General features: G+C 47.4%; 1 protein-coding gene across 1 annotated transcript in view; it reads right to left on the bottom strand.

The window, feature by feature from the left end:
* Positions 1-13,282, bottom strand: part of LOC146801732 (uncharacterized) — a 109,377-nt gene that overhangs the window by 13,819 nt on the left and 82,276 nt on the right. The window contains exons 3-4 of the mRNA XM_085621199.1: positions 3,272-3,418; positions 2,235-2,384 (exon numbers count right to left, since the gene is read on the bottom strand). Of these exons, the coding sequence (XP_085477325.1) occupies positions 2,235-2,384; positions 3,272-3,418 (297 nt within the window). The remainder of the gene's footprint in view (positions 1-2,234; positions 2,385-3,271; positions 3,419-13,282) is intronic.

Raw genomic sequence — 13,282 nt, forward strand, 5'->3', positions numbered from 1 at the left:
TGACATATTTCTAAAAACATTATGGGCCAGTTGTGTCAAGCGTTTTTCCTGTTCGCAAACGGGCCGATTCACAGAATCGGCCCGTTTGCGAATGGGAAAAAGCCTTTTGGGATATGTCATCTATCATCTCAAAAGACATTCGCAAAATAGGGAATCGCAAAAATTGTGATTCCCTATTTTGCGAATGCACTTAAGGAATCGCAATTTGTGATTACTTAAATGAAATGCAGGAAGCAAAAATTTTTTGCGACCTCTCTTTAAGGAATCACAAATTACAACCAATTTCAAGATGGTGGTAATATGTGAATTCAAATAAAAATGCACATTTTTTCATTTTTCTAGGTTTCATGTGGCGTCCATACATGCCCTTAGGGCATGTATGTGCGCCACATGTGCACACATGCATATTTCAGGGGTGCAACAGGGTGTCCATTTGGCACCCTTGCACCCTTGAAATTGCATGGGCAATTTGCAAGTACCTATTCATTCATTCCTATGGGAAGCCATTCCTTATTTGTGACTCGCAATTTATGAGTCACAAATATTGAATGGGTAGGAATCGCAATTTATTTTGCGAAACCTGCATACATCGCATTTTGCGAGTCCATAATAGCCCATAGTTTTTATTGCAAATTTGAAAAATGATTTGTTGCAAGGGCAATTCTTGGGGGGTATGCTTGAAAAAAATTGCATTCTGAAATAAACCAGTTTTATTGACTTGAACGTCAAAATACAATGAGTGAATATTATAGTTTTGATTTAATTATGATGATGTTATGCTGTACGGAAGTTTACAAAGTGCAAAATCCTTTTTATTACAAACCTTACAGGAAAGGAAACATTTATTTTGTCGGTTTAAGATAACACTTGCCTTTTGACAACACCACTTACCGTTCTATCACATATATATGAAGGATGTCTACCCGTGTGATGTTACATTAGAAACCAGTGGGGACAGATCTGAACGTAACTTGTCTCCATTCTCCTCCTTCACAAACAATTACGTGTACATACATGTACATATAGGATTTGTGCAGATTGTCACATCTTTGGAATACATGCATCTTCGTAGTTTTTCAGGCATATGTGTCGGGGAAACTCACGTTTTCACAATATGTTTTCATGTTTTTTCTTGTCAAGAAAATAATTTTCAGTGCAAAGAAATGCCATTGCCAGTAGAATTCGGGGAAACTTCTCCCTGTCGGAAGTTCTACAGCGAATGTTTACTTTACTATGGGGCATAGCAACAACAACCGGCGATAATTATCTCTAAGCGCACTTAGCGCTAGGATAATTATCGCCGGCTAGCGTTGATTTTTATCGCTGAGATAGCGTGCTATTAGCAACGCTTATCTCAATAGCCATAAAAATCCTCACGCTAACAGGCTAACGTGAGATTATCGCTGGAAACCCAGCGATAATCTCACGTTAGCTTGTTGATAGGGACAGACAAACTTAGCCATGATATCCTCCTTCCATAGGATATCATGGCTAAGTCAGAAAAATACCAGACGTAAAAAGGCAGCGTTAACCGCGGTTAGCGCTGCTTTTTTTGTCTCTAACAGGGTTAGCGATATTCTTGATAATAGAAGAAATGTCGCTTAGCGACATTTCTCCTATTATTTTACTCTGGAACGCCCCCTTTGCATCTCATTAGAGATGCAAGGGGAAGCGTAGAGTAAATGGGTGCTAACATGCAAATTTGCATGTTAGCACCCTGTTGTTGATAGGGTGCTAGTTTTATCTCTGCTTTTTTGGCTTTTAAAGCCAAAAAAGCAGAGATAAAGCCCTTGTTGATATGCCCCTTAGTTATTGTGAGATCACCTCTCAGCGATTTGCGATTGTCATTAAACTCTAAATCAGCCCCCTGGCCTCTTCAGAACATAAGCATTCTAAGAACTTCTATACACATGTTTCTGTTTAATCAACCCTATACGAAAATAGCTAATTATGAACCTCAGATAACAAACTTGTTTTTGGACTATCAGTACTGGTTGTAGATTTGGCCACTACTCTACTCTGAAATGGCCACGCAAGGGAGCTTAAAAGTGAAAACTTACACCAGTCTGGTCTGGTGGATATCTATTGACTAATGCATCCACTTCAGGGATCTGTGTTTTGCATCAAAGGTAACAGGTTTGAATCCCAGCAGGTTCACTCAGCCTATGGTCAAAAGATGAGTACCACGGAATAGGGTAACTTTAAACATCTGTTGTACACCACCAAGACATTACCTCTCTGGATGCGGCCCTTGAAGCACCAGCTCACGCCTGGGACACTGGAGTCAAAGCAGCAGCCACTGGCCCTGCACTGGTTTGGAGTCACTCCCGGACGACCGCAGTTCACTCTGTCCTTGGGGTTCTCAGATGAGCAAAGGAGTTCCACTGGTGGAAGAAAAAATAGATCTGTCATTTTGCTACAATGGCCTTGCATTGGTCTTTGACAAACAAATGCTTTTTTTTGTAAAAGCACCCGATATCGTACTTTCACTTCAATAGTGGCAGCGGACCTTGCTTTAGACACGGCTCGTTTAAAGAAAGAGGCGTGGCCTCAATTAATGTGAAAGTGCGGCATGGGACGCTTGTAAACAACAAGCATTTGGAATGCAATAGGTTTCACATTTTCGAACCTTTGACCTTTTGGTATTGTAAATGACTATGCCTTTTATAATTGCAGGTTTTTTAAACACATAAATAAAAAGCATTGTCATTTACAATGCCAGTAGCTCAAAATCTCGTGATTGTGAGACCTATTGCATTGCAAATGCTTGTTACAAGCTGGCGCTAAGCCATTTAAAATGGCTTCACCTTTACAAGGCTGGGGCATCGCCAAAAACTAAGGCCAGGTAATACCTGGGCTTAGGATAGAGGTACAAGGAGAAATTGCAATATGTGTGCTGCATTCTGCAAACCACCATTATTGATTGTTTATGTGGAGGAAGGTGTTCCTAAAATAACTTGCAGTGCCGCTCTGCGTCATTTTCTTGTAGATGAGGCCCTTCATTTAAAAAAAAGAGATATACAGCATGCTGTACCTCAAGTAGTGTAAAGGAAAATGATGGTCCCCCAGCAGAATGTGGCAAGGGGCACCTGAGACTCCCAGATGTTGGAACTATGAATAGGCCTTAGGTTGATTTGGAGACTTCATGAATGTAGGTGCCCCCCTGAGCCTCATTGGCTGCAAGGGCTTGTGATAGCTCCTTTCTCCTCCTCTGCCTAACTGTACCTACTGCGAGCAGAATGTGAGCTCATAATTATGGTAGCAATATTACCTGATTCAAGGGTGGGTTGAAAGCACCAGATGACATTAGGGACACTAGAATCGAAGCAGCATCCTTTCGCCTTGCAGTTCGTGGGGGAGATGCCAGGAGAGCCACAGTTTACTCTTGCTTTTGGATCCTGCGCCTTGCACTGAAAATCTAAAAGCAGAAACCAGATTTGTTGGCATAGAATCTAACATAGCAATTTTAAGGCAGTTTCATGTATCATGTAATACCCTTGTTCATCTCTTCACCTTAGTCTGCCTCCTGTCTCTGATGATGGTAACATTTTAGAAATTAATTAATCAGTTGTACAGTCAATTACTCCACTAGGAACACGCAGGCAATATCGTATACACATTTCTGCATCAGTATTATACAAATTAAATATGTTCCTGGTTCTTCATCTGAATAGTTTAACATAGGCAACTTTTATCCTTAGCCAAGACTAAGGCTCTTTACAAATAATTCAGGAAGTCCCCTCATCCCTAGAGTTTATAGTAGGACCATGAGCATTCTCTCTGCAACATTTTACATCACAGTCAATGTCTCTGTCTCTATAAACATCTTCCATTAAATGACAAAATTCTTCTATAATGCAAAGTTCTCTAAACAGATTTCTGTTTTTATGGTATTGAATAACAATTCTGCAAATGTGTAATGCTACCTCCATAATGCATTGAATATACATTTATCCTAACTTGCATCTATCTTTGTGCTATAGCATCCTCTTGCTATCCGGATCTAGGTCTGCACTATATAGACACCCTATATAAATGAAATGCTATACAGTTAGTGTTCCTATTCTTGATAGTGGAGGGTTTCCAATATTTGGATTAATATTTACAATTCCAGAAAATGTATTTCCTCAGTATGAAAATAGTCTGGATTCAAGATCACATTGACTTTGAATGAGATGATAGGGAGGTCATTGCATTTGTGATTTATTATTTTAACATTCTGATATAATTTTGTAGGAATTTAGGTTGTTATTTGAGAGGGGTTGAAGCCATACTCTGGCAATAACCACAATCCTTGTCATGGTGAATCACAAAAGCCAATAATTAACGTGCACTTAGCCCTCAGCTGGCTCGGCCCAAAGCAGTCAGACTTAAATTAGAGGCAATGTGTAAAGCACTTATGTAGCACAAAACCAGTAATAAAGCGGACATATACCACAAGAAAAATTAACCAATACAGAAAAAGAGAGTTAATGTTAATATATCAAATGCTACCAAAACAACAAAAATCCAATCAGTGGAAGTAGAGGTATTGAATTTAAAAGTTTTAAATGAAAATAGCACCAATAGGCTGAAAGTGCTAACTGTGGGTATCTGGTTGCACTTGACCAGGACAAAGTCATAAAATCCGGCCAAACATGAGGAGTGCAGCATGGGCATAGGGCCAGGTTTGGCCCACTGGGAGTTGTACCTTATGTCTTTGGTTCAAAGTCTGTGGAGAAGTGTTTTTTAAGGCTTTGGGTCACTCTGAATTCATACTTGATGGAGCTTTCAGCTGCCGGTGAGGCTTTGCATCACTCTGCGTTGGAGGCTTTGCAGCTTTCAGATGGGATCTGCGTGGCATGACCCTTGAGAGGCTTTGCATTGCTTAGCGTAGGTTCTGGTGAAGTCTTAAGTTCATGGCTGTTCTGCTGTGTGGGGCTCTGTATCTCTCTGCTTCGGATCTGACGGAACCTTCAGTTAGACAGGAATTAGCGCTCTCTGATGCCAGCCAAGGTTGCAGGGCCTAGGGGTACCCCTTAGTGATTGGTACTCACTCTATGAGAGGCAGGCAGCATGGCTCCGGCAGGTCCAGCAACTTACCATTGGAGTGTCTATTTGTATTCTTGGATTAAAGGCAAGCAGGTCCAATCTTCCTTTTTCAGACAACAAGGTCGTCCATCAAGCAGCAAGGCAATCCTTCTGACAGCAGAGCACTCCTACTTCTGAATATTCCACAGGTCCCGGGACGTTCTAAGTTCAGGTTCCGAGAGTGCCACTTTTATCCTCAGTGCCGGCCTGTGGTTGAGAGATGCCCCCTTTGTCTTATTTCCCCCTTTGCTGACTTTGGCTCCAAACTGGCTAGGTTCAACAAAAGACAGGCAGGTCCAGGTGTCAGCTGCATTATCAGTAGCCAGGTAGGCAGTCCTTAGAAGTCAGGAAGGGGTTGAGCAAGCCCTGAGGCTGGCACTTTGAAGCTCAGGTATGGTGAGGGCCAGTCCCCCAGGAAATCCTGTTCAGGGAGTAATACCCTGCCCCAAAATAACCGGAGATATGAATCTTTTAATTTTAATGTTCAAAACAGTGCCAAAAAAGAAATAAGCACCAACCATGGACATCTGGTTGTGCTTGACTGGGACAAGGTATGGTTTGAGGCAAATCGAGATGCAGCGGGGATTCGATACAGAGACCAGGTTCATCCAGGTGAACAGTTTTATCTTCGGACTCTGGAGTGGAAGTAAGAAATCCTCAGCGAGGCAAATCAGCAGGCCCTGGCTGAAGAGGGCTCCACTATATTGGCTAACTATTGGATGAGATCTCAGTGAAGCCATTGACTTTTGGCATACAAGCTTATAGCAGGAGAAATGTAAATGTTGTGTTCTTTTACTCTTTGGCAGGTGAAGATTTCTACCCTCAGACTTAGTCACTTTTTCCGAGCTCGGAAATGTCCAGTAGAGCAAGGCTACAGACTACAGCCATGAAGGCTCCATAAGGTAGGATATCCTCTCTGTGAAGTCTAGCTGATTTGTATTTGCTGCAAAGAAGAACCTCAAAGAAGCAACCTGAATATTAGGTCCAGGGAGAACATACACTCATTGGATTGCTTGGCAGGATTGTCCAGGTCCCATGCCAGTTTTTAGAGCAAAAAGTTGGCAAAAACGTTTCTAGATCTCAGGTTTCAGGATACTTTAGGAGGATTACACTTTGACACTATCCAAAGGTCCAAGACCTTGGTACAGTTCTTCGGAGCCAAGACTCACTGCAGTAGAGGCCCGCAACAGGGTCCAGGGCAGGTCTAATTGGAACTGACCACCTGTAAAAGCAGTAAAAAACCTCTTGAAGTGCGATGTGTCCCTGTAACTCTAACAGGAGTTCAGCCTTATGACCCTTGGAGTCCACGTTTTGCCATGGGTAGAGGGGGAACAGCAGGTCAAGTCTTCAGAACACAGACAGCAGGTTTAGTCCTCTTCTGTTCGTTGACAGGTCCAGAAGTGATCTAAGAAGGGTACCGGGAATGCCACTTTTATGCCCAGTGCCAGCATGGTGGTAGTAGAAACTCCTGGTCACTCTCTAAGCAATGGGGCAAAGGTTCCGTTGGATAATACTGCAAGCAATCTCACACTATCCCTCGCCACCCAAAACCAACATGGCAGAACCTTTTTTTCCTTATGTAAAGCTCCTTTGTCCACTCTTGAGGTGTGGCCATAGAAATAAACAACACCTGCGGCATGGTAATTCAAAACCAGTTCTGAGTGCGGCTCCTCTCCCACTGGGTCTGGGGCTTAATGCATTGAGGGACAATGAAAGGGTGCAGCTCCTTGTGTTAGCTACATCTGCCTGTGACTGGCCCCTCTAAAGTTGGTTAAACTCCTGGGCACAGCCCAGCTGGTCAGCCTGCTATAGAAACAGGAACATCTCCCAACACCCAAGCACTTGCCCTACTCAAGGGCACTTTGGCAGTTTTCTCACCTCATCAAGGTAGCTATTCAGCTGCCAGGTGACAGTTGTAAATAGGCCTGCAGAGGTTTTAGGCAGGGAAAAGGTATCTTTACAAAAAGATACCTTTTCTAAAATATGTATTACAAATCTGAATTCACCAGTGAATTGGTATTGTAATAAATATTTTAAAAAAACATAAATTAAATTAAATTTGTACCTGTTCCCTACCCAGAGATAACACTATTAAATATAATACTGTAATATTGTACCCCAATGCTTTTCTATGGAACAGCTCACCCTTCTACAGTGAAAACAGCTTTTAGGCCCTTTCACTGTAAGGACATGTGTAACATTAAACTTTGACATGTTCTAGTTTTAAAGATCATGCACTGCCTTATGGGCAATAAGGTCTACTTAGAGGTGACAATATTTTTTAAAGGTAAGGTTTAGGCATGTGAAAAGGGGTTATTTTGAGAGGTCAAACTTTCAGTTTTTAAACTGCACAGCCAAGCTACAATGGCAGGCCTGCCATCATGCTTGCATTGCCACTGTAGGGGGTGGCACAATTGATGCTGCAGTCCAATAGTGAATTTAGAGGCCCCTGGGTACACTGTGTAACTTTTAACAGGGACTTGTAGGTAAGGTAAGCTTGTCAATTAGCAGTATATTCAATTTCCAGTAAGAAAATTCAGTGAGAAGTCATCCGTCCAGCTGTTTTTTAAAATTTATGTTTTTTGGGATGAGAATAGATCACAGCGAGGTAGCTGCTCTGCTGCTTACGAAACCCTGACCCAGAATCAGGTCGTCTACGAATGATGAAGCACCGGATGAATTCTTCTTAAATCACGGATACCGAAATCCAAGCCGAACGTGGCTCACACCAGCAACATTTTACGAGTGCCATTTGTGGGGAATACGGAGTGTTCACGCAAGTTTTCAAGGAACCTAGCTTGTATACAACGTCTCTTTAGACGCCTTACTGATACCAATTGATTGTAGCGTATTTCAGATCTACTACAGATCTCCCAAAAGTAGACCACTTAGTTTGAGTGGGACAGTGGTTACCAAGTAACTTTCTACACTATAAATAAGTGCCGGTTGGTGGTGTTGTGATAGCCCTGATGAAGCCCTGTTTGTGCAGAAACGTGTAGGCTGCCTGTAGGTCTGGTTCAAGCAGATAAAGAAGAATTTGAAACTAAAGATCTTGTATTCTTGCAGATTGAATTGAAATTGTGTGTTGCCTCTCTGTTGTTGTATCTCTTGTTTTATTGTATGGTCTGTAAGCAGCAGACTTTAGAGGTGGGCACTAGTCTTCTCTGACACTCCTTTTGTAATGATATATTTGAGTGACATTCTAGTCTGTGCGACCTTGATTATCTTTTGCTGCTTAGTTTGGTTGGAAAAGTATGAATTCTTGTAGCCTAATTCCCCTGATCGCTACTTCCTGCATTTAGAGCGTCCTTGTTAATACCATTTGATGTACGTTACTGTTAGGTCAAGCATCAGCAAGCATTCGCTGTCTGCAAGGCCTGCTGAAATCACTCTTACCGAGTGTAATTCTGCCTGCTACTTACCATACGATGACTCCAGCATCTCTCATCTTTCCTGCCACCTAATTTGTTAATACACCTTATAGATCACTTCCATTTATACCGGAGGAGCACTGCTAAGCTGCAGATTTATTCTCGTTGATAAGTAGCCGTCCGCGTTAATACATGTACAATTTCTTTTACACCACCATGTAAATGTATACGCGTTACTCAGGTAAAGAGTACTCACTATTTCAGCACATATATTTCAGTAAACAGGTTGTGAAAAACATTGTGCAGGACATTTTCAGGAAAGCGTAACCATTTTAATCAATCAATCAATCAATCAATCAATGATTTGTAAAGCGCACTACATACCCGTGAGGGTTTCAAGGCGCTGGGGGGGGATGCTGCTGCTATTGGTTGACGAGCCAGGTCTTGAGTTCTCTCCTGAAGGTCAGCAGGTTTTTGGTTTGTCGCAGTTAGAGGGGGAGAGTGTTCCAGGTCCTGGCGGCTTGATGGGAGAAGGATCTGCCTCCGGAAGTAGTTCTCCGGATGCGTGGGACCGTGGCCAGGGCGTGGTCAGCGGAGCGGAGTTTCCTGTTGGGTATGTAGAATGATAGTCGACTGTTGAGATAGGCTGGGCCGGTTTTGTGGAGTGCCTTGTGTGCGTGGATCAGGAGCTTGAAGGAGGTTCTTTTGTCGACGGGTAGCCAGTGCAGGTTCCTCAGGTGGGGGGTGATGTGGTCGCGGCGTGGGACATCGAGGATCAGGCATGCCGAGGCGTTCTGGATTCTCTGTAGTCTGTGGATGAGCTTGGACGAGGCTCCAGCGTAGAGCGCGTTTCCGTAGTCGAGTCTGCTGTTGACTAGGGCATGGGTGACTGTTTTCCTTGTGTTTGTCGGGATCCATCTGTAGATCTTGCGGAGCATGCGGAGGGTGTTGAAACAGGTGGAGGAGACTGCGTTGACTTGTTTGGTCATGGAGAGTTTCGAGTCGAGGATGACTCCCAGGTTGCGTGCGTGGTCGGTGGGGGCCGGGGGGGACCCCAGTGACATGGGCCACCAGGAGTTGTCCCATGTGGAGGGGTTGGACCCGAGGATGAGGATCTCCGTTTTGTCTGCATTCAGTTTGAGGTGGCTGTCCTCCATCCAGTCTGCGACGGCCTTCATTCCCTGGTGGAGGTTGGATTTGGCAGTGAGGGGGTCCTTGGTGAGGGAGAGGATCAGCTGAGTGTCGTCGGCGTAGGAGATTATGTTGAGGTCGTGCTGTCAGGCGATGCGTGCTAGTGGCGCCATGTAGACGTTGAACAGCGTCGGGCTGAGGGAAGATCCTTGAGGGACGCTGCAGATGATCTCGAAGACCTCGGACTGGAATGGGGGGAGGCAGACTCTCTGGGTTCTGCCGGAGATGAAGGAGGTGGTCCAGTCCAGGGCCTTGTCTCGGATCCCTGCGTCATGGAGGCACGTGCGTAGTGCGCGGTGGCAGACGGTGTCGAAGGCGGCGGAGAGGTCCAGGAGGATGAGGGCCGCTGTTTTGCCGTTGTCTAGTAGGATCGTGATGTCGTCTGTGGCGGCGATGAGGGCGGTCTCGGTGCTGTGGTTGCTGCGGAATCCTGATTGGGACGGGTCCAGGATGTTGTTGTCTTCGAGGTGACGGGAGAGCTGGGTGTTTACTATCTTCTCGATGACCTCAGCTGGGAACGAAAGCAGGGAGATGGGTCTGAAGTTCTTGAGGTTGCTCGGGTCCACCTTGGGTTTCTTTAGTAGGGCGTTGATCTCTGCATGCTTCCAGTTCTCAGGGAAGGTGGCGGTCTCGAAGGAGAGGTTGATGATTTTGTGCAGGTGGGGTGCGATGGAATTGCCGACTTTGTTGAAGATGTGGTGTGGGAGAGGGTCGGACGGGGATCCGGAGTGTATTGTTCCCATGGCCTTGATTGTGTCCTCGATGTTCACGTTGGCCCAGGTTGTCAGCGTGTCGTGGGCAGAGGGGTGCGGTGAGTTCGGTGCGGTGCGGTCGGCAAGGGTCATTCGGGGTCTGAAGCTGTTGTGGATGTCGATGATTTTCCGGTGAAAGAAGGTGGCGAGAGAGTTGCACAGGGCTTGCGATGGTGAGATGTCGTTGGCGTTGGAGGTGGGGTTGGAGAGTTCCTTCACGATGGTGAAGAGTTCCTTGTAGTTGTGTGTGTTGTTGTCAAGGCGGTCTGTGAAGGAGGTCCTCTTGGCGGTCCTGATGAGGTGGTGGTGGTTGCGGATGGCGTCTTTGTGGGCAGCGCGGCTGTCTGCCGTCTTGTCGCTGTGCCATATGTTTTCCAGTTTCCGGCAGGTGTGTTTTGAGTCGACGAGTTCCGGGGTGAACCAGCTGACTATTCTGCTGGTGTCTCTGCTGGCGGGGTTTTTCAGCGGGGCAACGGTGTTGGCGCAGTCGTTCATCCAGCGTTCAAGGGTGAGTGCACCTTCATCAGGGTTGGTGGGGTTCGTCGGAGGGTTGAGTGCGAGGCTTGTCTGTAGTTGTTCTTCAGTGACTTTGCCCCAGCAGCAGGGGTTTTCCGAAGGAGAAGTGGATATAGTGGTGTTCTGTCCATGTGAGTTCGGAGGCGTGGTTGAAGGTGACGTGGGGGCTTGAGGAGAAGATGGCATCTAGCGTGTGGCCGGCGATGTGAGTCGGCATCGTGACGAGCTGTTTCAGTCCGAGGTTGGCGAGGTTGTTGATCAGGGTGGAGGAGTTGCTGTCTTTTTTGTTCTCCAGGTGATAGTTCAGGTCTCCGAGGAGGATGTAGTCAGTGGAGGTCAGCGCGTGCGAGCTGATGAGGTCGGCGATAGAGTCGGAGAACTGGGACCGGGGTCCTGGTGGTCTGTAGATGAGGGTGCCTCTTAGGGTGATCTTGGGGTCCGTGTGGATCTGGAAGTGCATGTGTTCGGCAGTGCTGAGGGTGTCGTTGGTGTTTGTTGAGATCCTGATGGTGTTTTTGTGGACGATGGCGATTCCTCCTCCGGCCCTGTTGGTGCGGTCTCTGCGGGTGTACCCGTTGGGGATGGCTATGGCGATGTCTGGCGAGGAGGCTTCGTTCATCCAGGTCTCGGTCAGGAAGGCGACATCTGGTGATGTGGTGTTGAGTAGGTCCCAGAGTTCGACGACGTGTTTGTGTGTGGAGCGGGTGTTGATCAGGATGCATCTAACCTGGTTGGGTTCCGTCGTGGTAGGTGTCTTGGCACTTTCGCGGCAGGAGAAGCTGCAGTTCCGGCAGGTAAAGGGGCCATGGGTGCTCCTTGGGGCGGCCTTGCAGCAGGTGTGGGTCCTTCCTGGGTTGAGAGCGACGAGGGTTTTGGCATCGTAGCAGAGGCAGTCTTCGTGGCCGGTGCGTGGGCCAGGGGTTCTGGCACTGGGTGCGGTCCTGGCACGGGCGGGCGCAGTCTGGCTTGCCTTAGGCGCGCCTTCGATGCGCCTTCGGCGCGCCAGCGGCACGCCTGCTGCGCGTGGCCGCCATATATGGGAAGGTGGGGAGGGAGGGGCAGCTGGGAGGCGGGAGGCGAGGGACGGGTGTAACGAATGGGCGCGGAGGGGGTGGGGCCGCAGGGGAGGCAGCGGCGGGGACGGGGGACAGGAGACCGGCGCGGGGTACAGAAGAGCAAAAGGGGTACAAAATTAAAGGGGCACAGAGGCACAAAAGTCAGCACGGAGGTACAGAAGTTGGCGAGGGGTACAGAATAAAAGGGACACAAAAGCAAAGCGGCAAGCAGGGGGCAGGGGGCACAGACAGTTATGGGCACAAAGCAACAGGCAGCAAGCGAAAAACGAACCTACGGTCACCACTGGCCACCAGGGATGAGGCGCAGGTGGAAGCCTGCGGGTGGTGGAGGCCCTCGATTCACCAGCGGCAGCAGCAGAGACAGCAGGGGTGCAGGCGGAGCTGCAGCGGGGGGGAGCGACCTACCAGGAAGGTCAAGGGTCGCTCTCCTCACCGCGCAGCAGCGGCCATATATGGGGAGGTGGGGAGGGAGGAGCAGCTGGGAGGCGGAGGTGAGGGACAGGTGTAATGAATGGGCATGGAGGGGGTGGGCCGCAGGGGAGGCAGCGGCAGGTACGGGGGACAGGAGACCGGAGCGGGGCACAGAAGAGCAAAAGAGGTACAAAATCAAAGAGGCACAGAGGCACAAAAGTCAGCACGGGGGTACAGAAGTTTGCGAGGGGTACAGAATAAAAGGGGCACAAAAGCAAAGCGGCGAGCGGGTGGCAGGGGGCAGAGAAAGTTACGGGCACAAAGCAACAGGCAGCCAGCGAAAAACGAACCTAAGGCCACCACTGGCCACCAGGGATGACAGCGGGGGTGCAGGCGAAGCTGCAGCGGGGGGGGGAGCAACCTACCAGTTAGGTCAAGGGTCGCTTTTTGAATAAGTCTAACGTGTTGTGCATGCTTAGAATGAGATGAAAAGGACAGCAGGCCGACAAAGAGAATTGCGACTACTTCAGAATATAATGTACACAGTCTACTGAATATAACAGCAGGTGAACACTGGAGGAGGCTGAGTCGCAATCAGGAGCCACATAGAACAGTTCCCTCAGGGCACAGGATGCTGCAGTGTTCTACTACGTCTACGCCCTCCCTAGCTGCCGACAATGAAAAGTGGGTCAGTGGGTCAAGCAGGCAGCGCTCTCCTCATTCTTGTGAATACCCGTCTCTCCTGTTCGCCTTGATTCGCGGTGAGGACTATGCAGGGCTTTGCAGACTGGGAGGCAGAAACTAGGCAGAAAGAAACCATCTGGCTCTCTACCAGCCTGACAGCTACCTAGATCTGTCTGCTTCTCAGGCAGGAACTTCAGAGTGCAAGAATACA

This window comes from Triturus cristatus, chromosome 8 (assembly GCF_964204655.1).
Source record: "Triturus cristatus chromosome 8, aTriCri1.1, whole genome shotgun sequence".
NCBI classification, from domain to species: domain Eukaryota; kingdom Metazoa; phylum Chordata; class Amphibia; order Caudata; family Salamandridae; genus Triturus; species Triturus cristatus.